Genomic DNA, 24,321 nt, shown 5'->3' on the forward strand with positions numbered 1-24,321 from the left:
AGAAAACACGAGTCTTGCATCTCATTTACAAATACTCAGTGTTCTACTTAGTATGCAAATATTTTTGCAGACTTTTTGCAAATGTTTTACATAATAAAATTAATCCACACAGTTAGCTTTAATGTGAACACAGAAAGTAATTAGGGTGTTTTTCATTTGCCCCTGACATTTAGCAAGGAAACATTGAAAATGTGATAATGCCATAGAATGCCAATGATGATGGGGTGTTCAAAATGTAATTGGAAATATCTAGGTGGTGTATTTGTTGTGTTTGGTTTAAATACTTGGAAGCAGGATGAAAACTCATGCTACCTATGAACAGTGTGGCAGACGTTGCACTTATACATACACAAGCCCTCAAAGACACAGGCTCATTTCACTGTACAAAACAACAGCTGTTAGGTGTTCGTAACACATTATCTGTCTCTGTCCTCAGCCAAAGTCGTTGAATTATTATTAATGAAACTTTTAATGGGAAAATCAGAACAGACATTGTAAAGTTCATGGACTGATCAGTCTCTCTGGATTCGTCCCCTTTCATTTCTTTCCTTCTTCTTCATAATCTCCTCCTATGGATAGCTTAGCTTGCTGTGGACATGGAAACATTATGGCGGGTGATGAATTTTACTCTCATCCTCATAATGAGATATTTGTCTCTGTTGCTTTTTGCTTTGCCTAGCTGATAAGAGATGATGGTGGTTAAGCCTCTGCACCGCCTGCCTGTGCTCTGAGGGAGGGAGTTGAGGGCGAAGGGAATGGATAATGTGGCGTTGGTCATTATGGTTCCTGACAGGTCCCTTGTGTGGGCCAGATGTTGCAATACACAGAGGAGCTCTCGCCCAACTCACCACTCTAATCCGGTGCTGCATTAACTTAACAGGATGACAGACATTAATAAACAAGCTGGGTGGGCAAACTGCTGCAGATTAATTATTGATAACTAAGATGATTAAAAAAGGTGGAGAGTAGAGACAAAAAGAGACAGTATGGAGGAGGCTGAATGTGAAGACCAGTGGATGAGCAGAGACAAGGGAAACAAGGAATGAAAAGATAATTACCAAAACTAAACAAATAGTGACAAATCTAAGGATTGGCCTCAGTTTTCTATTACTTGTATGTCCATACAAATTAAGAAATTTCAAGGGATGTATTAGTATTTTCTTATATAGGATTATTTGTGCATTAAATAGAGACTGATTCTAGTGCACATATAATTTAAAGTCAGTACTACGTCAGGAGGATTTCAAAGAAGAATCAGTGATTTGTGTGCATTTCATGGGTCAGGTGGAGTTTTGCTTATGTTTCTCTCATTTAATTTTTATTTGTCAGAAAGAAAACAAAAACAGGAAGTTCGTAAACCTGCAGGTAATAAAATAAGAAGAGGAAGAAGGGAAGCACTCCTCTGGGAGGTTGAGGCAGAGTCCCCATGTTCGGGTTCAGCACCATATCCATATTTAATGATGAGCTGACCTCAGCGAATACTTCAGATGCTCTAATAACTGTACTCCATTCATAAATGAATCATCCCCGCATCTATTGTTTACGAGCCGAGCAAATTAAAGGCACATGCATAATCCCGTCAGCACGGTGTTTGTTGGACCTCCAGTACTGCCGGAACAAATCTGCCAGTTTTTCTTAGACTCCAGCTTAAGGCCCAAAGCTACCTATTGTAGATTAAGGCGGTGTCATATATCTGTGTGGCTGGCAGTAAAGCTAGTTATTGTACAGATAGCAAGACAGATGGACACGACATCTCATATCTTACTTTCTCTCTGTAATATCTGTATTAAAACAGTAGTCTCTGCAGCCTGTTGCCTCCAGGTAAAGACATTCTGCTGTGGAGTGCACAGACATTTGCTATTTTTCAGGTTACTACAGTTAAAGGCCTGGTATTTTAACACTTATATCTGTGCCATTTATGTGTGTCTGTTCACCACTTCTGTAATGGTGTTACCCCTGCTTTCCTTCCTGGGCCTCTTTCTGTCCCAGCCACACATGGTCCGATTTTGTTGCAAAGAGGAAGCAACTGCCCACTATTCATCAGCGAACGCTCTGATTGGCTAAGCAGAGATAATCTCACAAGGCAGCCTGAGATCAGATTTGGCAGAGGGCTAATGTAAACATGGCTGCAAGATCGGCAAGATGTAAAATGTGGAACATAATATACATGCTCAGCTACATTCATAGTTTATACTGCTCACCCATCTCTGCACCAATCAGCACACCTCTGTCCACCCTGATGGCAGACACACCGCCACACCCTTTCTCTCACTCATCCACTCATTCCCTCTGCTAGTTTTCTGTTAACTTTGTTCTTCAACACAGCTGCTAATAAAACTTTCTGATTTGTTACAGTTACCAACACAAGTTTGTTTACACTGTCTGACCCTCCTGCAGACAGCTCAGCTGCTGACCGCCTTTAGGTCGAAACCGGATCAAATTCTCACTGGCTTGTAAAACTTGAGGGGCCACCTTGATGTGGGGGGGCTAGAGGCATGGCAATAGTAACCGACTTCATATTTTCACAACTCTTATTTTACACCTCCGAGTTTATAAAAAGCACAAAACACACAAAAATTTCACAAAATGGACCTTTAACAAAAAATAGTAACAATGAAGAGAGGTGCTTAAAATGAAAACACCAAACTGTTAAAGGCATAAATTAGATAAAAGCTAAAAAAAAAAAGAGAAAAAAAAATTGTACTGTCAGACATGACTGACCTAATTCCCACATCTATCAGACTGAGTCTAACATCCCCACAGCTTGTGTCCATTCCTCCTCTGTGTCTACAACATATCTAACTGTGGATTGATTAAAAAAGCCTGCTGTGCTCTCAGCACCACAGGACCATGAAGATGAAATCCTTAACATGCTTAAACAGACCTACATTGATCTGACAGACCAGACACTTAGAAGCCTCAGTTTTTCCAGTGGTGGTTGGTACAGTTTGTGATCTTGTGTTTTTTTTCTTCTCAGCGTGTCCTCAGGCACCCGCACAGACATTTCTAAAAGCATAGGATATTGGTTGTTCATCTTCTGAAGGAATCAAAGGAGTACAGATAAGTGGCTAAGAGCAAAGAAACGACAGATAAGATTAAAAGAATAGATACTGACCAGATGTTGGTCAGTACTGCTGGCATCCAGCCCTTTTGTCACAGAGCCAGCCCACCTGGGCAGACAGATGGGGATCTGATATGGCTAATTCATCTAACCTACAACAGTCACTAGCTTGATTAGACTGGTCCCCAGAGCTCTACAGGCAACAGTGAGTGCCCACTGAGCAGGTATGACAGCTTAGACACTGACTGCAATATTAGCCTTTGGAAACAGCTCGTACACTGAGGAGACACTTTAATTCTAACTGGGTGAAGAAATTTGTACAAACAGTGTTTTTATTAGCCTGCTGCTAGCATGGCTGTAGACTCCTTGCCTCGTTGAGCTGATGACCCTTGGGACCTCTCACAGTATGCATGTCTTGGCCTTGGCAGTAAAGTTGTCGACATCTAGTGGACATCAGATATGCTAGTAGCAGAAATGTATACTTGGTACTGTATGAATTATTGAATGTCCTAATGTTTGTCAGTACGTCATACTGAGTACATTTAGTTTCCTAGACTGCACATTTCTACATGTGGAGCTTATTCATTTTCTCTATTTGACGTGTTTTGTAAGGAGTCCCCTGGCAGGTCACAATTTAAACATATGCACAGTAACAGAACAACACTAAACAAAGTAGACAAACAAGACAAGGCACACAATACAAAGTTACACACAGTAGTACATCACATCCAAACCGATTAAAAGCAAGGATGTTTCAATACAATACTGTGTGCTGGTCTTCACTATAATGACTCAACAGACTGTGTATTCAGTGGTTAGAAAAGGCATCTGTTTACATTGTTTACAGCAAATCTGTTGCCACCATAGTAAGAAGACATGATTGATTTCCAGTGCTTGAAAATAGTAAGCCATATTTGTGTCAGCTCCAGCTGAGTCATAAGTGTTATCCATTTCTGAGGTAACACATTTCAGCCTGAGTGGGTCAGCAGATTCAGCATTATATACAGTAAAGGAGGTACAAGGGATTTGTTTTCATGTTTGGCCAACCCGTCAAATGCTGTTAAAAATCTGTGGCAGGTAACAGGTCTTCCCATCTACATTCTGTGTGAACAGAATGTAATTTTGTAAATTACTGGGGCTGTGATGGGTGTGTACTGGTTTGTTTCCTCGAAAGTAATTACTGAACCGGGGGTAAGAGTGTGCATAGCCCAGTTAAGTTGGCTCATGTCAGACAGACAAGCCTGAAGGTGTGGATGCTTAAAGGGTTTGCTTTACATTTTCTTTTCGTCATTATGCTGCAGTGAACAGACGGTATGAGCTACAGTACAAGGAACACACTTTGCTCCTCCACACCATACTGCACTACCACTCAGATACACAAATAAATATGTCCAGCAACTCAGTCTGTGGCATGTGAGCTGTTTATAACAATATTGCTAGGGTTAGGGTTAGTCGTAATATTTACAAACGGTAGCAGTTTTATCAAGACTACAGACTGGTACTATAAATGTCTTCAAAACATAAGATTAGAAAGGCTTCATTGTTACATTTATGTCTTTGGCACAAGCTTTATTCTTAAGTGTTGTATCAAAGCTCTGTATTACATTATTTTATTTGACATATGAATAATGACTATCAGGCATATATAATAAATATGTCTTTATCTGTGCTAATAAGTCAGTGTTCTCCCATTTGTTCTGTAGTTGTTCTGAGTACCTGCTATTGGGCAGGGCTTTTGTGAGGAAAAAATAACTTCCTGTGGTTCAAAGGAATATGAAGATGTGTTTTTCACTTAATGAAAAGAACACTGGGTGGATATTACAGTAAGCCATGATAAACCACAGGCTTTGTAGGCAGACCGATGACAGAGAACCACTGGAAACCAAAAAAAATGAACTTTATCAATACAGTTTAAGGGGAAGATGTCACACCACTGGCAAAGATAGTGAGTGTCAAATAATCTCTGTGATTCCAGAACGGGTTATATAACAGTATATCACAAAAGATTTGAAAAACAAAGGAATGAAATTCTTGTTGATTTCCACTGTTATAGAAAGATAAAAAGAAAAAAAAACATTGAAATATAACAATAATAAAGTCTGTGCAGTGCTTTATTAGACAAACATGACAGATAGGTCTAATACAGTAAGCTATTTTAAAAAAAACACTCATAATCAAAATAAACAGATGCACCTCCTCAAGCACACTTATTTGTAGTTTACTATTGTAAACTACAAAATTTCCAGTAGTTGCTACATTGCAATTAATGAATTACATCAATGTTGTTTAGCATACGTACCATCAATATCCTCTATGACATAACTTGTCACATACAAGCTGGAAAACATGCAACTTACCCTAGAGCGTTTTTTGCTGGTTTTGGAACTTGTTTGTAACTTGAGCTGAATAGCTTCAATAGGAAATTCAAAGTCATGTGTCTTAAAAGAGAATTTAATTAAAAGTTTCAGTGCCAAACTAGATGAAACTTTGTGATATGATGTGATAAGTTTTGTTTCCTCTTTTTGGTCTTCTTTACCTGCCCTGAACGCTTTTATTTCAAGTGAATTACATCTACAGCACGTTTAAAATTTCCTCTGTTGTGTGATTGTTCTTGAAAGCTTAGCTTCATCTCAAAGAGGCTCGTCAACCCCATTTACATATTTGAGATCTGAGCAGCCAACATGGAGAGTCAGATTGTGATTTTGAGCTTAACTGTAAGCCACAAACAAAGAGTATCATTTGACAGAAATTTTTAATTGGATGTTTTGAGCAAAGCAGTGGCTGCAAAGGGCATAAAATCCTGCGCTTAAAGGATTACACTGAACATTAGGGGATGTTATAAGCAGCTGATTGAAAATGAGCTGTGTATGAGATGCCTGTTCATCTTTAATTGATACATTCTCTGTTTTCATGCATGTAGATGTGTGTTAAATTATATTGCTTTGGCCATTTAAAGTGGAATGGCTTGAACTTTTAATTTAATTTAATCATAACCCAGTGTCCAGCAAAGAATAATTTCTACTTTACTGTTTTAAACAGCGTTTATGTAATCTGTGACATTTTATGTTACAGTTATGCTTTCTTTGGGAAAATAGCTGTGTAAATTGGATTTCACTGCTTTGAAACTATCGCTGTACTATACTTTGTTGTGGGGTATTCAGTATGTACTTATTAAGCAGCCACTCACTTGAGACAATGATGAAAATCATCATTGGACTTCATACATTTTTACCACCATTTTACTTTGAATATTGTGAATAAGTTGTTAACATCTCCGCACCCATACAATGTATAATTGAATTTGCTCTACAGCCACAACTGTAATCTTTAACTTAAATGGATTTTAATTTGGGGCAGTGTGTTCCCTTTTGTCACTTAGTTGTTCATTAAATAGATTTCCAGTCATTCAGTTGCACACAGGTTTTCTTTTTCATGGAAAAATCAAAGAAAACATTTGAACATCAATCAATTTTTATCTAATGTTTGCTAATCTGTTCCTGTGCCTTTGTTCCGCTCCTCTTAAGCACATTAAAAAAATATTAAAGAGAAAAACCATATAAAGAAGTCATGTTGGAATTATTATAGTATTGCTATAGCAGATGGTAAGGGCTTTCTGTAATACAAGAGGCTGTCATAGTGATGTTTTTACCTTTTACTTGTGTCTCTGTTTTCTCAGGTCAGTCATTCAAGCCAAGCTGCTGCAAAGCCCAGAAATCTCTGGAGTTCATCCCAATAAACTTGCACACCCAGAGGATGAGGGTGACATGCCCCAGAAAAACAGGTATTACACTACCGTCTTATCCTTAATATTACACTTACTGACTTTATACTATTTCAAGACCTGCTCAAAAGCACCTTGGGTCAATAGAGAAGAGCTGTCCGAGCTGAACTGGTGGTCTGCTTGTGACCTAAAACACAGCCTCCACAACATATGACACACATTTCTTTAAGCTGAAGCTGCTGTGGTTGTCACCTACTGTTGTCTTTCTGTGCCTGACTTCTCCATCTGTCAGGGATACTCAGTGGGGTGGTTCATCCTCACCCAGGCTGAAAGGTGAGCATTAACTTGGCCTGGGAGAGATAGGCAAAACACTAATTAAGCCCTTTGCGTTTTTCTGGAGAGAAAGACTAGGCTGTCTCCTCCACCGCAGCTCTCTGGCTGGCAGAGCCTGTTATTGCCCTGGAACTGTTTCAGTGTATTAAGGCGACTAACTGTGGCCTGACTATCTGTGAGCGGGCTCCATTTCAACTCTGCACTCAGTGATTGATGGAAAGTTATAGACAGACAAACCCTGACATAAGCTCTAGTTCTTTCAGTGAAGACATCAGGAATGACAGATAAAATAAGTCAAATCAAGTCATCATACAATCCCTCTGCTGTCTTGCACTGTCGAGGCAGAAAAAGGGCAAACATCAAGATAAATCTTAGAGGAGTTTGTCAATTAATTGATTGACACACTGATAAGAACCCTCTGTTGCCCCAATTCAAACCTTATCTCACGTAATGTTTGTGTCATACAAATCAAGTAAATCTTTCAAAAAATATCAACCTCAGTCCACTAAATGTTTTATTGAATAAGCTGTCTCTTTTCCCTCCTGCCATTTAGACATTCTGTGCATATTCTCATCATACATGTCAAATAAATGTCATTGAGGTTGAGGTGAATAGAGACATTGCTAGACACTCGCATTGTGCAGAAATTCATACAAGTGTGATCTTTAAAACCCTGTGCAAGTGTCATTCTTTATTTAGTGGTGCAGAACTCAGCAACTCAAGTTTCCTCTTGAATGAGAATTACATATCCATGTCATAAATTATAAACTGTAATCCATACCCACATTTATATTAATGTACTGCATATATATGTTTGATCAGTATATTAATAGTAACAGGTAAACAAAATTCCATGAACATGCAAGTTGTTTTGTACATAATTAAGCTATATTATTATAATTTTTAAAAAAATATAATTGTAAAATATGTTACAGTTTTGCAGCAGTGTGCAGATAATGCAATTAAAAACTTATCTTTGTATATACAATTAAGTTTTATATATATAAAAATTAATTTGATTTCCTACAGAATAGCATTATTCTAATTAGATGAAGTGTATTATCTTTCCCCACTGTGTACCATCTTTTTAAACATACCCAGATTAATGGTTTGTGGTCTTTAAAGGCAGAGCTGTGTCAGAAATGCATAAGGAGCAGATTGTTTTATGTGTTACTCATATTTTTAAAAAAGCATTTTTACTTCATCAGTCGTAAGAACACACAGAGCGTCCAGGTGGCCTGGTGGTTGACATTCATACCGTATATGTTCAACATCCCCCTTTGGCAGGGACCTTTATTGCATGTCATTTGCCCCTCTCCTTTTCTGCTTATATTTCCTTTCTGCATCTCGACTCATTTACTGTAACAAACGAAGGCGTAATCTTAAAAGAACACACAATTGAAGTGCACTTACAGTCTTGAATGCAACCTGAATTTTAGCCCTTTAACAAAGGCAGGCATTGGCTCCTAGTTGTTTTGTAATGTACTGTCCAAACGTTGTCCAGGGCAACACTGGCACATCTTCATGAAAAGGTGCAACATGAACAGAAGCTCAGACTATTCCCTAAGATCCCATTTCCTCCTTGCAGATACCATAACCAACCAGTAGGAGTCTTTATTGCAGTAGAAAAGGATTCAGTCCCTCACCTGCCTCCTCCCACTTGCAAACACTATCAAATCTGTTCTACTGGAAAAGATGGAGGATTTAACTGGAGTCCCTGAATGTTTTGCTCTTGCACCACATATACACATATATGCAGTGTTATTGCTTTTTTTTATTATGTAGACTTAACTAAAACTAACGCAGCCTAATGCAGGCCTGCAATAAACCTACATGCATGAAGGTTGTAATGTTCAGTTTTTGTTGAAACTGTTTTAGGGAGGTTTTCATTCTGCTGTATGGTCATTTTGGGGCTGCAGTTTATGATGCTGTTGAACTGTATTACTTTATACTGAGAGAGGTTTCTGTTATTTTGTCCACCTTATTTATATCAATAAGGGGTTAAAAGGCTAAATAACAGAAACACCTCTGTGAAAAGCACTAAAAAAATAATAAATAAAAAAAATAAACTATGGTTGTACAATGGCAATTCACTCTGAATATCAGGCTACCCTCTAGTTTTAATTTACTATAATAATCTTGTCTGATAGTGAATTACTATTAAATTGCACAGTTTGTTCGATTTGAAAAGGAAAAACACATGGAATAAATGATTGCAATCAGTCAGGCACAGGAAACATGAACCCGCTCATTAATGGAGCTGAGTCTCAGTTTCCAGCCGTAGTCAATTGCTCTATTGTTCCATTTGATTTTCTGAAGTGATGCATTTGCTTGAGTTTGGCTATGCAATCCACTCAACAACACTAAACCATTCATTTTCATTTTGTCTATTGATCATCCAGCAAGGAATGGAAATCGGGGAGGAAAAAAAAACACACTCCGAGCTCAAAACAGTGTTCATTTGTTTGGCTGGGGATGGCCATCTTCTGTCTCTGAAATGACAACTGAAAAATATTTCCAGCTTAAAAATCTCAGCTTGTCAAAGCTAAACTGAGAGCATTGTTCAGCACTCATTTGGGTCAAGCAAAAGGATGTTTTGTCATTGTTTAACGGGATTGTGTAATGGGTTAAGTATGAATTACAACCACTCATGTTGACTGCCACAATCAATTTCTTTTAGAAAGCAACTGTCCTCTGCGTACTTGTTCTGTTGCTGATTTATTGAGAAAAGCATGGTGCGAGAGGAAGAGCAGGCAAATCAAGCACAAATTGGTCATTGTGCTTGATGTTCTGAGACCCGCCATTGTATTCCATTGTACTTCTGTGGTGGGAGAACCAATTAAGGGAACTTGGACATCTGAAAACTCCAGAGGCCAAACGTGTGGTGGACAGGGAGCCTCATGGCGAGGCACAGGGATAATTAATGGAAGAAGCAGTGGGTAGTGGCAAAGCCCCAACATCAAACCACTATTGGTCTATTGTGGTGTTGTTAAGGGATGGGAGGCTGTTGGTCACATCATTCACGTCTCTGTGGCAACACTTGGAGCTGTGTCATATCATTAATTTCTATTTTCAACCACTTTTCAAGCAGTGTTTTCCTATGGTTGGAGCTGTTCACTGTTGCTTTTCCCGGAGGTGTTCATTAACTGACCTGGCACCAAACCACACCAAAATATTCACCCCCATAATCCCCTATCCCTCTTCCCTGTTTTTCTGATTTAATTGTCAGCCTCATCCATTACTCATTCAAAACAAGGCCTGTTGTAAGCACCTCTGTGCCCGCCTAGCCGTCTGTGAAGTGTTTATTTACTTTTGACGGCAGTGTGCAAATTGGAATGAAGCGCTGTGACATTGGCCGTCCTTGTGGTTCAACTTGGGACCAGCTCTACATTAAGACCAAAAGACGGCTGCAGAGCGAGGACTAGTAATATAACAATAAAAACACATAAATCAACCACAAGTGCTTATGCCTAAAAGAAAACATAAAGGCAAAGTGCAGAATAATGTCATACTTCTTTTCTGTGCATTCATAAGGCATAGCTGTTGGTGCATAAAAACCATTTGTGTGTGTATATTCTATATTTTAAGGAAGGTAACATTTGGTTGGAGCAGAGCCTCACAACTTTTACATTTTGATGTGAATTGAAGCCTTGAAACAGCTGCATGGTGCATTCATAAATACTGCATCAATCCTTGTGTCAGGTATAGCACCACTCACCTATATCTGACCTGTTTAATATACTCATGCTGGAAAAAAGCAACTAATAATACAAAATACTTGAACATGCAGGAATATAAAAGTTAGTAATAATATAAAACCAATACAAAAACATTATAAGACTCTTAAAATACAGACTCATACAATACTTTTACTTATTTTAGATTGGAAAACTAACTTTGATCATTTATTTGCTTGAATCGCATTTTTCTCACCTCAGAGTGGGGTGCTGTGTTATACATCTCAGTATTTTAATTAACATCTATAACTCTATTTTCTCTCTTTACAGATGCATTCTATGACATTGTCACTGTCGGTGCCCCTGCAGCCCACTTCCAGGGCTTTAAGTGTGGTGGTCTCCAGCGTCTCCTAAGCAGATATGAAGCAGAGAAAAAGAGGTAGGAAAAATCACCCGGCAAACCTCAACAACATGCAGGTGTGCTGTTTTGAAGGACCGGGGGATTTAATACAGGGCACGTGCTGAGGTGGAAACGGGCTTGTATTGACAAAAAAATTTAACTTGGGCATAATTGATAGTGACAGATAAATTTGTCCCTGGCCTATGGACTTGATTTTCCAAGCCCCATACAGTTACTTATAACCAAGCCATGCTGAATTTAGACTGGAACTCTACTGCCTCTAACAACGCAGTCTGACTGGAGGCAACAGGCATGATTGAAAAGGTTTGTTGAGTCAGACGTTGCTCTGCACTGGTTCCCTGGCAAGGCAAGCTTTTTTCTTCTCCCTCTTGAAGTTGTATGTTAACTTCGCACTGAAGAGCCACCCATTATTTTATACCAATTCCCCATGCCAGCTGGATATCACAGTTAAAATACACTTGAATTCAAGACCAAATGGTCAGACTCCAGTTTTAAGGAAGGGAAAAATTCTCAAAAGTACGAGATGTGCAGAGTTCACCCAGATAACAATAGGTACCCGACAACAGGTACAGCAATAATCAGTCATGATTTCTACGAAATATTTCTCAAGTTCTTAACCAGAAAAACTACAAATTCTGAGAAGAAAAACTGAGTAATGTACCAAGAAGTCTGAGCTATGTATGCATGTACACGCACGTGCAGTGACTGCAGGTGTACTGTGGGGCAACATATCCATATGACTTCTTAAAACCTTAGATCAGCAGTATTCTGTAAATTTTGCTGTCTTTGCCCTTTGGATCCGGGATGAGGTATATGTCACTGGAGTTGAGTATGTGGTCACTTGAGTGATGCCAGAAGAAATGAAGGGTGATTTTTCCCAAAGCTCCCCATAGAGTGCAAAGTCATTACAGACCATGCCAGATCCAATTAGTTACAGAGTTTGCAGCTCAAGAAAGAGGGGAAGAGAGGCAAGATGGAGAGGAGTGAGGTGAGGGTGTAAAATGGATAAGTTGATGGGAAAATAGTTGGGGGCCTTTGCTGATAATGAAAAATAAAGAAAGAACTTCTTTACGCTAAAGTGCACAAGTAAATTTGCTGAAGATGGTCAGTTTTATCTGCTAGAGTGAGCTATGATAAGGTTAGCATATTTTTGAGAATCCACTGAAGTGAAATCATTTTCTTTGAATGAGAGATTAGACTTCAGGAAGAATTCACCGGGGAGACGGAGCTTTTTGTTTCATATTTGACTTAGCTAATGACTCACTGTAGCTTAAATTTTCCAATTTTCCGCCTGGCTAACTGACTACGGCCTGCGCGGAGCCTTATCCATGTTTGACCTGGAATGCAGTCATTTGTCAGTCACCGTCAGAAATAGGAATAAACTCGGCGTTGCTGTGAATTCACAGTGGCTATTGTAAAGACGCCCTGTATTTACTTTAAATTAAACACTTTCATTATTTCACAGTTTAATGTGCTTTTTTTTGTACATGCACTAAACGTCTGACCAGATATTTAGCCCAGAAGGACCTGAGGTTTTTTTTTTGTTGTCCGTGAATGTGAAGCACTGTAGTCATATGCACAAGTCGAGTTGAGAGTCACTTAATTGCTCTGCAAGTCAGCCTATTTCAGCCCAGCAAAGGTTCATGTGCTCGTGCACACACACACTTACACACACACTCATACTTTTCCCAGTATGCCTCCTCGCCTTTCAGAAGCAGCCTTTTGTAATCACATTTGATTAAAAAGGGAACAATCGGCAAGATGTGAGACTTGGCTATTCAATGTGATATTAATTCATCAAAGAGAAGATGGAAAAGGATTGAGAAAGGAAAAAAAAGAAAACCTGAGCACAGAGGTGTTACCAGGAGGGCAATAAAAGAGCTATTCGTCTTTGTTCCCTGGACACCAGAAGAGAGAGAGGGGGGGTTCTTTCCATATCTATTAAAAACCTGCATAGGCCAAACTTGGCAATGACCAGAGTATGCAATGTAGTTTGTCTCTCAGGATGGGCCAGGAAAGAGTTTAATCAATAGCTACACTTAGTATTCCTCCAGATACCCTGCACATGTACACACAGGGCAAGAGCATTTATCTTTCATTAATGCGTACAGTCCCACTTAAATGGCTGTTTTAAAAGTCACTGGATTTTTATCCGTTTTTAATTGAACCCTATAGACATAGCTGTGGATTTGCTGAGGTGGTCTAATCTTTCATTAACAGCCTCTTTTGAATTATTCAGCTAATCTGCATAACGATGCAACACACTTTTTTTTTGGAGACAGAGTTTATGGAACTTCAACATTGCTTTTTTTTAATTTTTTTTTTTAACCTGATGATGTGTAGGTGTCTGGGAGCAGAGGATATAGTATATGCTTTTGACTTGTGTACAGTTCTCCAGCTGAGGCCTTTTTGTGAGGTCAGCTGTACTTAGTTGGTGCAGAAGCTGTGCAGTAGATCTCCTCTCTACATGTGTCTTTGAATTGCGTACACAGAGGAAGGGAGCACTGTCATTTCGCCAGGCCTCCTGGTCAAGCAGAACTGCCGAATGACACATTTCTGGGGCACAGAGAGTGGTTGAAAGTACATTGCACGCATTTAATAGAGTCTCTTGGGGCTGATGTTCAGATTTAATATGACTAGCAGTATGTTGTCCAACAAAATAACTTCCTCCCAGTTCTACTATGTGTGTTTGAAGGGGCAGGACTTTGGCAGTGGCTGGGACTCCATGCTGATGGACAGCAGCTTGTTAGTTTTTTTTTTTTTTTTTTTTTGTTGTCCTTGCCTGCTCTAGAATCAGTCTGCACCAGGTTGTGTGGGTGATGGAGAGGGATGCTGGCAGGAGCCTGGAGGCTTATCTGGTCTCAGATCAGGGTTTCAAACTTGTGTCTGAATCACTGAGGAAAGGTTTGGCTGTTACACTGAAAACTGATGTGAGATCAATGCCCTGTGGAAGATTCAACAACAGATGGGGATTTGCAGTTAAAAGAATCTGGTTGGAGATCAGATCTTCCAACATATATCTATAGCTAACTGTATATTTTGCTGTGGTCATGTGGCAGTGGCCTAGTGTAAAAACTATAAATAGAATGCACTGTCTTAATGACGAAGGAGGCTTTGGCAGTCACCTGGAGTGCTGCAGGGCACTCTGCTGACGTAGCTGCATTTTACTCCTGCTGGCTGTCAGCGGCAGGCCACAAGCTCTTCATTAATTTTCTCTCCACTATTAATTAGCCATGCGCCGGAGATGTTGGCTTAATTAGACCTCTGGGCCCAGCAGTTTTGTCCCTGTCATTACTGTTATAACCAATTTCTATTGATCATTTAGGAAAACCATGGAGGAAGTTCCTGGACACGCTTCTAGTTTTAGTAATCTAATAAGAGACACTCCGGTCTCCTCCTAGGCTCATGTTTACCTGATGAAGTCGTGTCCCGCTAGTGTCTGAGCATATGGATGGTTCCTTTTTCCAGGAGATCCATTGTTGTTTGTCTGTATGAAACTTGAATTATAAGAAGATGAAGGACAATAATTTCATGACTCAAAGTGCAGGTGCAAAGCTCAGTCAGGTGCATTGTGCATATGGGTGCAGAGGGACTGGCAGCACACCTCTGTTTTTATGGCTGGAGGCGCGTGGCTCACTCAGGGCGCACATTAGAAATGAGGTGGCATTAAGAAGAATTCATTATCATACATTATCAGCGAGTGTGTTGGAGTCTGGCAGCCATTCTTTCTAAAAGCATTGCTCTCCCAGCAATGATGTACTGACGTCATGTAATGGAGTCTGGAGGAGCTTCACCTAAGAGGAAACTAATACTCTTTCACTGGATGTGGAAAGTTGCAAGTGAAAATACAGTGCCAGCCCAAATATGCCTCCACGGCCAGATGAATTGAATTATTGTTTCAGAACATATGGAAAATCCAGAAGTCTCCATTGTTTTCTGTGATGATGCTCAGTTTTATTTGAAATCCCCGTGGCTGCATTCACTTAGCTTACATGCACCAATAATGTCGCTGATGCCAAACAGGAGCAAAATGGTCGTCTTCGTAGGCCTTTAAACTGAAAATTACTGTAATCAAACTGGATGCGAGCCACAAATACGGTAACTGTGGAATCTTTAGAAGATTCAGTCTTTTTTTTCCAGTCATACCACTTCAATTTAACCAGTGTGGTTATATGACCAGTCATAATTCCCTCTACAGTTCCATATCATGCTGTTCATCACAGCCACAAATTAACCTTTACTGCATGTGTCTATTCATATCATGAATATCAGTAAACATTCAAATACTGTATACATTGGTTGTACACAATGAAAGCAGCATCTGTTGTAAAAAAAAGAAAAAAAAAGAAAGAAAAAAGAGAATTCCATGCAAGTGCTGTTATTAGGAAACAGCAAACTTATCACCTAAGGTCAAAGGAATTTTCTACTTTCTTTGTGATAGGCATAGATAATGTAGCGCTGCAAGGCAAACAAAATTAATAGTTCATACACTCAGAATGGTCTGATCTATAAGGGCTTTTATCAGTTCAGGTGTTCTGTGAGTCCGCTTGAGGCTAAGTTCCTCCAACCTTAGACCTAGACAGATGAGAGGACTTCTCGATATTATATTTTTAAAATATAAATATATATTTTTAACTCAGCACTGTTGGCATTGGATAATACTGGGCATTTGTGTGTCTACCCCTTGTTATACTGGCACCGTATTTTAAAAACTTGGCACGCAGCTCCCCCAAATTACATCAGGGATGGGAAGCATACCCAGGGTTTGAAATGATAAGCAGATCCTTAAGTGCCACATCGCCTTTGGTTTTTCATCAAGTTTGCATTCACAGATTTATGCTGTTTTACCTTTTCATGGTTTGCCGTCTTGGTTGACCCTGTTTGGACTGACAGCAATGCTGATGAGGCAATTAAAGTGCCTTGCTTTAGCCAGCCTTAGAGGGGATCAATTCTGTCCTCCAGCATCAGGTGGCAGGTCCCTACATTCATTATTGCCTGCATAGTCTCCCTAATGGGATTGGATTTGTACTTATGAGTCAACAGGGCTGTTATTGAATCTCAGTTGCTGAAGCAATTGTCCTCCTCCAACAACTTTCTCCTTTGCCTCTTTTCTGGAGTATATCTATTGTTGCAGTCCCTTAGGATTTTTTTCTCTTTAGTTCTGCATAATGTAGTAAGACGAATGTAAGCTCACAGGGGATGAAAGGGTTTTACAGACTTTACTTTGTTGCAGTAGATTATTCAATTTAGACTTCTCTGTGGCTGAAATCTGAGCATTTGAAGGTATGGTTCTGGAAGTGGGGATAACAGAAGTTTGCAAGTGGAAATGGTGGTGTTCTGTGTGGTTGAGTATTTCACACAGTTTGCCCTGTGTCTCCCTCTCACTTAGTGATTCCTTTGATTAGCTTTGAGCGTGTGGGTGGTAGTCCTCCAGGGGTCTCATTAGCTGTAATGACAAGTCCAAGATTTTAAAGTTAGCCAGTCAAAGACGTGGTTAGTGGCTCGTACCTACTACGCCTAATTTCTTAAGGCCCTCAGATTTTCACGCTTATTGATACATCAGGTAGTGCTGTTCCACGCAGGGCAACTTCTAAAGAAGCACTTTCTTTGCCTCACTGCAAAATATTCGGAGCACTGCAGAGAATACTGTATTATGCCAGTCCTTTGTGTGTGCCCCTCCCTTCCTTTTTCTCACTCTCTCTCTCTTATGTCAATTATGCCTTAGGATCAGGCTCTGGGGTCTGGCCTACATAGAGGCTTGCAGAGCTGACTCTAAACTAGCTGGGAGGGTTGCAAATGACTGCCTCTCTCCACGCTACATCTGATGGCAGGAAGTCAGTGGAAACTCATTGAAAGTCACTGGAACTTTACCCGAGGAGAATGTTTGATTGGAGTGATTTGCCCTGAATCTAGGAACTGACAAAAGGTGTTTTTGTCTGAGATTAAATAGCTCCCTAGAAATGAAGAAGGGATTAATTATTCATGAAGCAAAAAAGGGTTGACATTGGACTGCAGGTCCAATTTAACAGTTCACACTGAGTACCTGGAAAGCTCTGCTGCTGAACATTTTCAAGGCAGCAGAAGAATGACATCAGCTCAGAAAATTAGTGCCCAATAATGTAATGTGTATAGTCAGTAAATTCACATTATTTGGCTGTTTGTCAATACTCTATGCCAACATAATGAATATCTCTTTGAATACACTGAATTTGATTTATACGTGTGATTCAAGGTAAACAGAAGTAGGTGTCATTCCTTGCTGTGAGGAATGGTTCCGCTTGTTATTCACAGCCAAGCGCTTAATGTAGATGTTCTGGCTGTGAGGAGCAACTAAAGGCACTGAGCGAAAACATCATTTTCTGTTAATATATATTTGATTGTTCAGTATCAGTAATGCCATTTTACAATGCGATCTTAGGGTTATCACACATCTTTATTAAAGATGCATAGTCTTATCACAGAACATATTTGTACAAGGGGAGGAAAGCATTAACATTTACTCAAATTACACATTGTAGAAAAAACACAAAACCTTTTTTTTTTTTTTGGATCAGCTGTGTGTGTTTGGATTTTTAGTCTCTGGACTGATCTTGCCTCCAGATGGAGGATGGTCAACCATCACATGCTGCAGTGTAGCTTGTGGCTTGTTTGATATCAAATACTGTCTCTTTCTGCTCTGCTAGTTTTGGCACTTGCCAGTGGCAAGTGGACACTAAGAAAACCAGCAACATTGATCTAAACAAAGCAAATGGTTTGAGCTTCTGTCCAGCACAGCTAAAATCTCATTACAAGCAAGTGTGGCCCAGTTTTCAAATCAGATTCGGGCCACTCGTTTCTGTTCTTAAACCTGATATACAGCACTGTATCCAGCCTATTGACCATGCAAGTGCAGCAAAATCTGTCACATCTGAATTTGTGTTTTTTTTTTCCCTCCACCACAGCTTCAGCACTGCCTACCAGTGTATCTACTACTCTCCAGAGCACACAGCCAAAGCTCAGGAGGTACTCAGCACCATGAGCATCCTCCAGCCCCTCATCACAAGTTTAGCGGACCAGCTCCTCCAGGCTGCCCAGGAGCACTCTTCAACTGGACTAAAGGATGCACTCAAGAACCTTTCTGACAAGGTGAGACAGCACCCAAATCCTCCACCCACCCTCCCTTTCATCTCAACTATCCCTTTATTCCTCTCTGCTGCAATACGCAAAGCACCACTTTTATTCTTGGACACATCACCAAACATTGACAGGTAATACCTCAGCCTGAAAAACCTTTTAGTTTAATCTTTAACTGTGGCGATAAGTTCATTTAAACCCATATTCATCCAAAAACTACTTAATTATTTGCTCAGGGTTTCTGCTTCTGAGCCTGTAAGCAATAGTTTTCCTGGTGGAGCTGAAATCTGAGGACTGCTCAGGTGGATATATTGGCTTAAACTGATTGCAACACTAAATGTTTACACTCTCAGAGGAGTTACCCTATAAGAGTGATTTGGTACCAGCTCTGGTAGTATTCCTCTGCTAGTTTCATTGCAAATAGAAGCTGAAAAAAATTAACAAATTCTCAAAATAACTTTTAAAACGTTAAACCCAGCAGTTGAATCGACACAGCTGCACACATGCCTGCACACACTGAAGAGACAATCTCAGGAAAAATCCATAACTCATCATAAAAACGCCAAACTAACAAAAGTGAATAGCAGCATGGACGTTTATGGAGTTGAGGCGTTTTTATCAGTATAATTAATGAATTACATCTGGTGCTGTCAGATTGCAATCTGTTGTGGGAGAGATTGTTTTTGCCACAGTGGAATAGAGCCCAATCAGCCTGCTTAATTGGTACATTCGCGCTGTCACCACTTCCTCTCATCCTTGATTAGACACGCACACGCTGGCCAAGTAAACCCCTGGCCTGGTCAACACAAGCAGGGCTGCTCTCTGATTAAAATCTCAAGATGTGTTTGTGTGTGTGTAGGTGTGTGTTGAGGACAGTGGAGGTGTGAAACTGTGTGTGTTTCAAAGCTGATTTTCAAGTGATATCACTCTTTCAAGCCCCAAAGCATCCAATCATGAACAACATCACATAACTTATATCAATATTTCCTCCTGCACATCTGGTCATCTATCACAAAACTCATCTTTTTCTTCTTCTTCTTTTCTTTTTTTTTTCTTTTTTTTTTTTTTTTTTAAAAAAAACAGACACACACAAATACCTGTGTGTTTGCATTCACACACAGACTTGCGGTCACTTGTAGGCACATTCACACAGTTGTGGAATCGCAAGTCAGGTCAAGTCAATTTCATTTGTATAGCCCAAAATCACAAATTTCCTAGAGTTAAATGAAAAGACCGGACTGGACACCTCCAGAAACAAGACTAGGTGAAAACCTGGTATATGGCTGTACCATATGTACGAAATTGGGGACGTAGCTGAACCTGCTAAATGACATAACATACTAATTAGCATATTCATGACACTATTGTGTCATGTTTGCATTCTGCCAGTTTCAGCCCTTTTCCTATTTGCCTCTCTCCTACCCTCTGTACTCACATATACAGTAATTTCATATATATATAGAAATTGTTAGACAACGGCTGTGGTGCGATTTTGACTATATTTACTTGTAAAATGATCACTCAGAGAGAAAATTAGAAGCTCATTCACGTCTGTGTCAGCTGCAATGCGGTCAGTTGAATGAGATGCATGGAGAGTTGTGCCTGCGGAGGAAAAGCCTGACCTCGTGCTGGCGGGGCAATACTGGTGATTCTCTTGTACTGAAAGTAGCTAAGCTTTGTCCAAAAAGTTGCTAGATTTGTCGCTAGGTGCTTTTTTTTTTTTTTTTTTTTTTTTTTAAAGGTACTAAAGGGATCTGAAAAGTCTCTAAATCTAGAAACAAAGGTGAGAAGTTGTTCACATCTCCTGATGACGTAATAGAAACTGTTCACACCAGTTTTGAAAGAGCACCGGCCAGTTGACAAACTCCAACGCTCAGCTGGCCGACGAATGGTTTAACTTCATCACTCATCTGCCAGTCAGTGATACACATTCACAATTATAGGCCTGTACCCGCTGTTGCACTCCAGCCAAAAATCAGGAGGAAGTAATAACCTCTTTTTTTGTGTTTTTTATTGCTATGTATTCACTCCAGCTGACTTTCTCTTTCCTGATTCAGATCACCTGACCACAGGCCTAATTCAATATTTCAGTCCAGAATACTTCTCCTCCTGGGTACATTCTGATTAGCGTTGGACACCGCAAATGTGCTGTTGCTTCTCTATATATGACGATGATCCTGTTGATGAAGATAATAGTAATTTCAGTCTGATGATAATCACAGTGAAAAGGCAATTGCCACGCATCTCCCCTCCCTCCAGCTGTGTCCTAGGACAAGTTATATGTCTCCCCAATAACGGTTACCTGGGAAGAGCCATGGGTTCGATCGTCTATGCATGATTATGTTAAATTATATGGTGTGTAGAGGTCGTATACGCAATAGTGAGCGAGTGTCCTCACAGCCAAGTGCTGTTGGAATCTGACCAGCTCTGTCTATTCAGCCTCCACTCACCTCTGCTTTGAAGTTACACTGAGTGAAAAAGCTCTATTTTCAACTCAGTCAAAATTCGCTCATCCTTCAGGATAAAACAATTCAAAACCATTCGGGGTGAACAGATTCCTTCAGTTTTCTTCTTTTTTAGATCAAACGTAACTTACTTTTTCACAGTCGGAGTCCACAGAGGCATTTTCTGACTTGCACTTCTGCTCAGTCAAGATCACATCAGCAGATATATTGAAGAAAGAGTAGCAACAGAATTTTTCTCAAGGGATTTAGAGTGTTTCAGATCTCTAAAACAGGTAGGTGTGGAAGAGCTGCACCGAGGAGTAGTTTTTGCACGTGGAGGAGCAAAGTTGCTTTGGTTTAGCCTTGTTAAGAAAATGAAGCAGCAATGCTTTTCTCCTTTGCCCACAGGAGTGCACCTCTGATATTTCACTTTGAACACAATATCTATATGGATCCTGCAGTACAGGATATCTTTAGAATGTTTTCTGAAAGTCTCTGTAAATCCTAATCTTAAAGCATACAAGCCTGGTACTGACTGAATATTTAGGAATATAACTAACTGAAGAGTTGATTTATACAGTTGATTTCTAATTGGTTAACGTTTATCCATAATAACAATGCATGAATAGCAGTAAGTTCACCAGCAGAAAAAGTTGTATAAGCACTGGCATAGGCAGATACATAAGTTCTGTGACCCTGTGGTTAAGAAGTGCAAATATGGCCCAGATTATTTTAAATACAGTGTGTTTTTGCTCACTCGTCTCAGGAAAGATAATGAATAATACATGGTCTCATAGATTGCAAATTAACATTGAGGTCAGATAAGCAGAGTTCAATTTGAATATGAATTTACATTTTGAATTCCCAGCTCCTGGTAAGTGTTTTGGTTACTGAATCAAACATGGATCTTTTTTTTTTAATCATTTGGACAGTTTCATCTTTAAAATAATGTTTACTTCTTGGTATATTAATGTGTGAATCACAGAATAGTATTCCTGCAGGAATGCCTGTTCCCAGGCAATTACACATTTCTTCTTATCCACAGATTTTAGCTCTCACATCATTGACTTACAGTAATGGAACTCATTTGGATCCATGCAAGGCAATTAAAATGGATATGAATTAAATACAATGGTGTTTTAAGTGTAGTCATCGTTTGCTTTCTCTGCTTAAACATTCATCAAATGGCCCATTCAGTGTGGGTAACAGCCTTTATAGCTTTTGAATCAAGAACAGAACAGATAAACCAGACTCGGATGGACCAATAATTGTGTTGTTTTTTTAATGACTGCAACAGACTGTAGCTGCATCATAAGAGGAACACTGTGGAAGATAGACTCTTTAAGCAAGTCAGCAGTTTCTCCTCACTTACTGATGTACTTATGATGCAGTCACTTAGCTTGGAAAAAAAAAGTGATCGGACTACATACTCAGCGATTACGAGTCTTTGAAATGCACTGAATGAAACATTTTGATCACTGGTCAGATGTGGTGTTGTCCGTGACGTGTGACTAGAAGAGATGGAGAAGATTAGATTGGTAAGACATAGCAGGAATTCACCGATAGAGGATTAAATGCTAAAACGTGAGAGAAAAGATTCTCCATGTTGAACTGTCAAAGCTTCACTTCAACAGAGTGGATTGCAGACTGTCAGTGGCCTCAAACCTTTTTGTAGAGATTCCCAGGAGGCACTAAAAGATAAGCTCAAGGACTTAAGATGTGATTATATGAGAGAAGAAAAAAGTTCTTTCAGCTACAGAAAACTGTGTTTCTTATCCAAACATTTTTAAATTGTCTGCCTTGTTCTTATTATTCTATACTGGATACTTGGCTGTGTTATGGATAATTGTGCAAATGCCACAATAAGAAGTGAAAATCACTCCTTTGTTTAAATGCTGACAGCTCATTTACACACGCAGCCTATTAGAAGGGTCAAGTTGACACTGCTTCATTTTAAGGGCAAAAAAGGCAAGAAAAAAGTTTAGAAAGTTTAGAAAGTGTCTCTAGTACCAGGACAGGACAGGCCTGGGTTTCTTTTCCATGCTTATCTCCAAGCCGTCTCCACAACTTCTGGCAGTCTCAACCAACTCATTCACTATTCCGTCCACATCAGGGATCTAGATATTTGTGTGGCAAATACAATGTATATAATGACCTCACACGTTTCTCTTCATGGAGGCATGGCTCATGCGTTTTGTTGGACTGCATTTTGCTGTGGTAATAGAATTGCTTATTGCAGTGCTAACTCAATTACTCTTGAGAGCCCTTATCATTTTTTACGCAGTGGCGGCAGCCACCGCGAGGCTCCTTGGTACCGGGATCATCATCAACTTACAGTAGCTGGTGAATTTGAGATCAAAGGAGGTGTGCTCCTGGAGAAGCTGGCTGGAGGAGGAGTAATTGAATTGTTTGTTGTTTGTTGCTGTTTTTGTTGCTCACTGGCTGTGCTGCGGTAATGGAGAGCAGCTACTTTATGGTGAAGGAGAATGTTCATTCTCCTTGTTTCTTTTCACTTTGCTCTGTAAATAGTTACCCGCTTCCACCTGTTTTTCTTCCTCCCACCAGTGTGAGTGTCTCTTTCTATCTCTCTCTCTCTTACTATGTCTCTTTTGCTTTTTCAGTGCTTAAATTTTCATTTGTCTTGCTGTCCCACACTAACTTTCAGTATCTGTCTTTTTTCCAATTTCTCTTTCTCTTCTCTGCTACAGACTGAACAGTTTGTTCACACACTTAAGGATGAATTGGTCAAGAGTGCACTACTAGCACTGCATGCAGCTCAGCCCGGGTACGTTTCCAAGAACCAGAAGCAAACCCCGGCACAGGCTGGTCAACATCAAGGCCACATTCACCAGTGCAGTGACCAGAATCAGAGTCCGGTCCAGGGACTTCCAGGCCACAGTCCAGCCACGTCTGTAACTGAGAGCACGGTGGTGTGTAATAATGTGGAAGGATCACAAACCACAACCAGAGGAGAAGGTGGGCCTCTGAAGCACCAAGACTCCATACCACACCATAAAGAGTATGATGAGGAGGAATGGGTGAGTCCGACTTTTAAGTCATTAAGAGATCTTTCAAAGCTGTGACTTTTTACGTTTTACTTTTGATGTTTTAGTTTATTTAAGTACAGTATGACAAACTGTGATTTTTACTGCTGGGCCTCACTGTAGTGCACGCATTGGGAAATAAACTGTATTACACGTGAACAAATTTTTATGGGAAATTATTTCAGTTACTTGCAAAATCAGATTGTATACCAAACGTTACTTTTTCATTTTAATGAGCGCTTTTCTTAAATGAGTGTAAACATTTCATCTCGACAGACTGGCTGCAGAAATTTATTGTGTGGTGTCCTTGTCACTGAATCTAAGCCATGCTGTTTCTTTTCACTGAAGTGTGTATGACTGCTGGTTTGTTTTCATGTGAGGACAGTGTCTGCCACACTGACAGCAGGAGTTTATCATGATTTCTGCACACAGTGCCTAATTATCTCTCAAAATATTCCTCATCGTTATAACACGTTCAAACTGTATTTTTGGAGCAACAAAGACCAA

General features: G+C 39.8%; 1 protein-coding gene across 5 annotated transcripts in view; it reads left to right on the plus strand.

The window, feature by feature from the left end:
- Nucleotides 1-24,321, plus strand: part of inpp4b (inositol polyphosphate-4-phosphatase type II B) — a 103,065-nt gene that overhangs the window by 61,871 nt on the left and 16,873 nt on the right. For all 5 annotated transcript variants that reach the window (XR_005894007.1, XR_005894006.1, XM_041037259.1 and 2 more), the window contains 4 exons: nt 6,738-6,842; nt 11,123-11,231; nt 18,155-18,338; nt 23,479-23,808. Coding sequence is in view for 3 of the 5 variants with exons in the window: in XM_041037259.1 (XP_040893193.1) it covers nt 6,738-6,842; nt 11,123-11,231; nt 18,155-18,338; nt 23,479-23,808 (728 nt within the window). In the remaining 2 variants the exon portion in view is untranslated. The remainder of the gene's footprint in view (nt 1-6,737; nt 6,843-11,122; nt 11,232-18,154; nt 18,339-23,478; nt 23,809-24,321) is intronic.

The sequence above is a fragment of the Toxotes jaculatrix genome, chromosome 4 (assembly GCF_017976425.1).
Source record: "Toxotes jaculatrix isolate fToxJac2 chromosome 4, fToxJac2.pri, whole genome shotgun sequence".
Taxonomy (NCBI): domain Eukaryota; kingdom Metazoa; phylum Chordata; class Actinopteri; family Toxotidae; genus Toxotes; species Toxotes jaculatrix.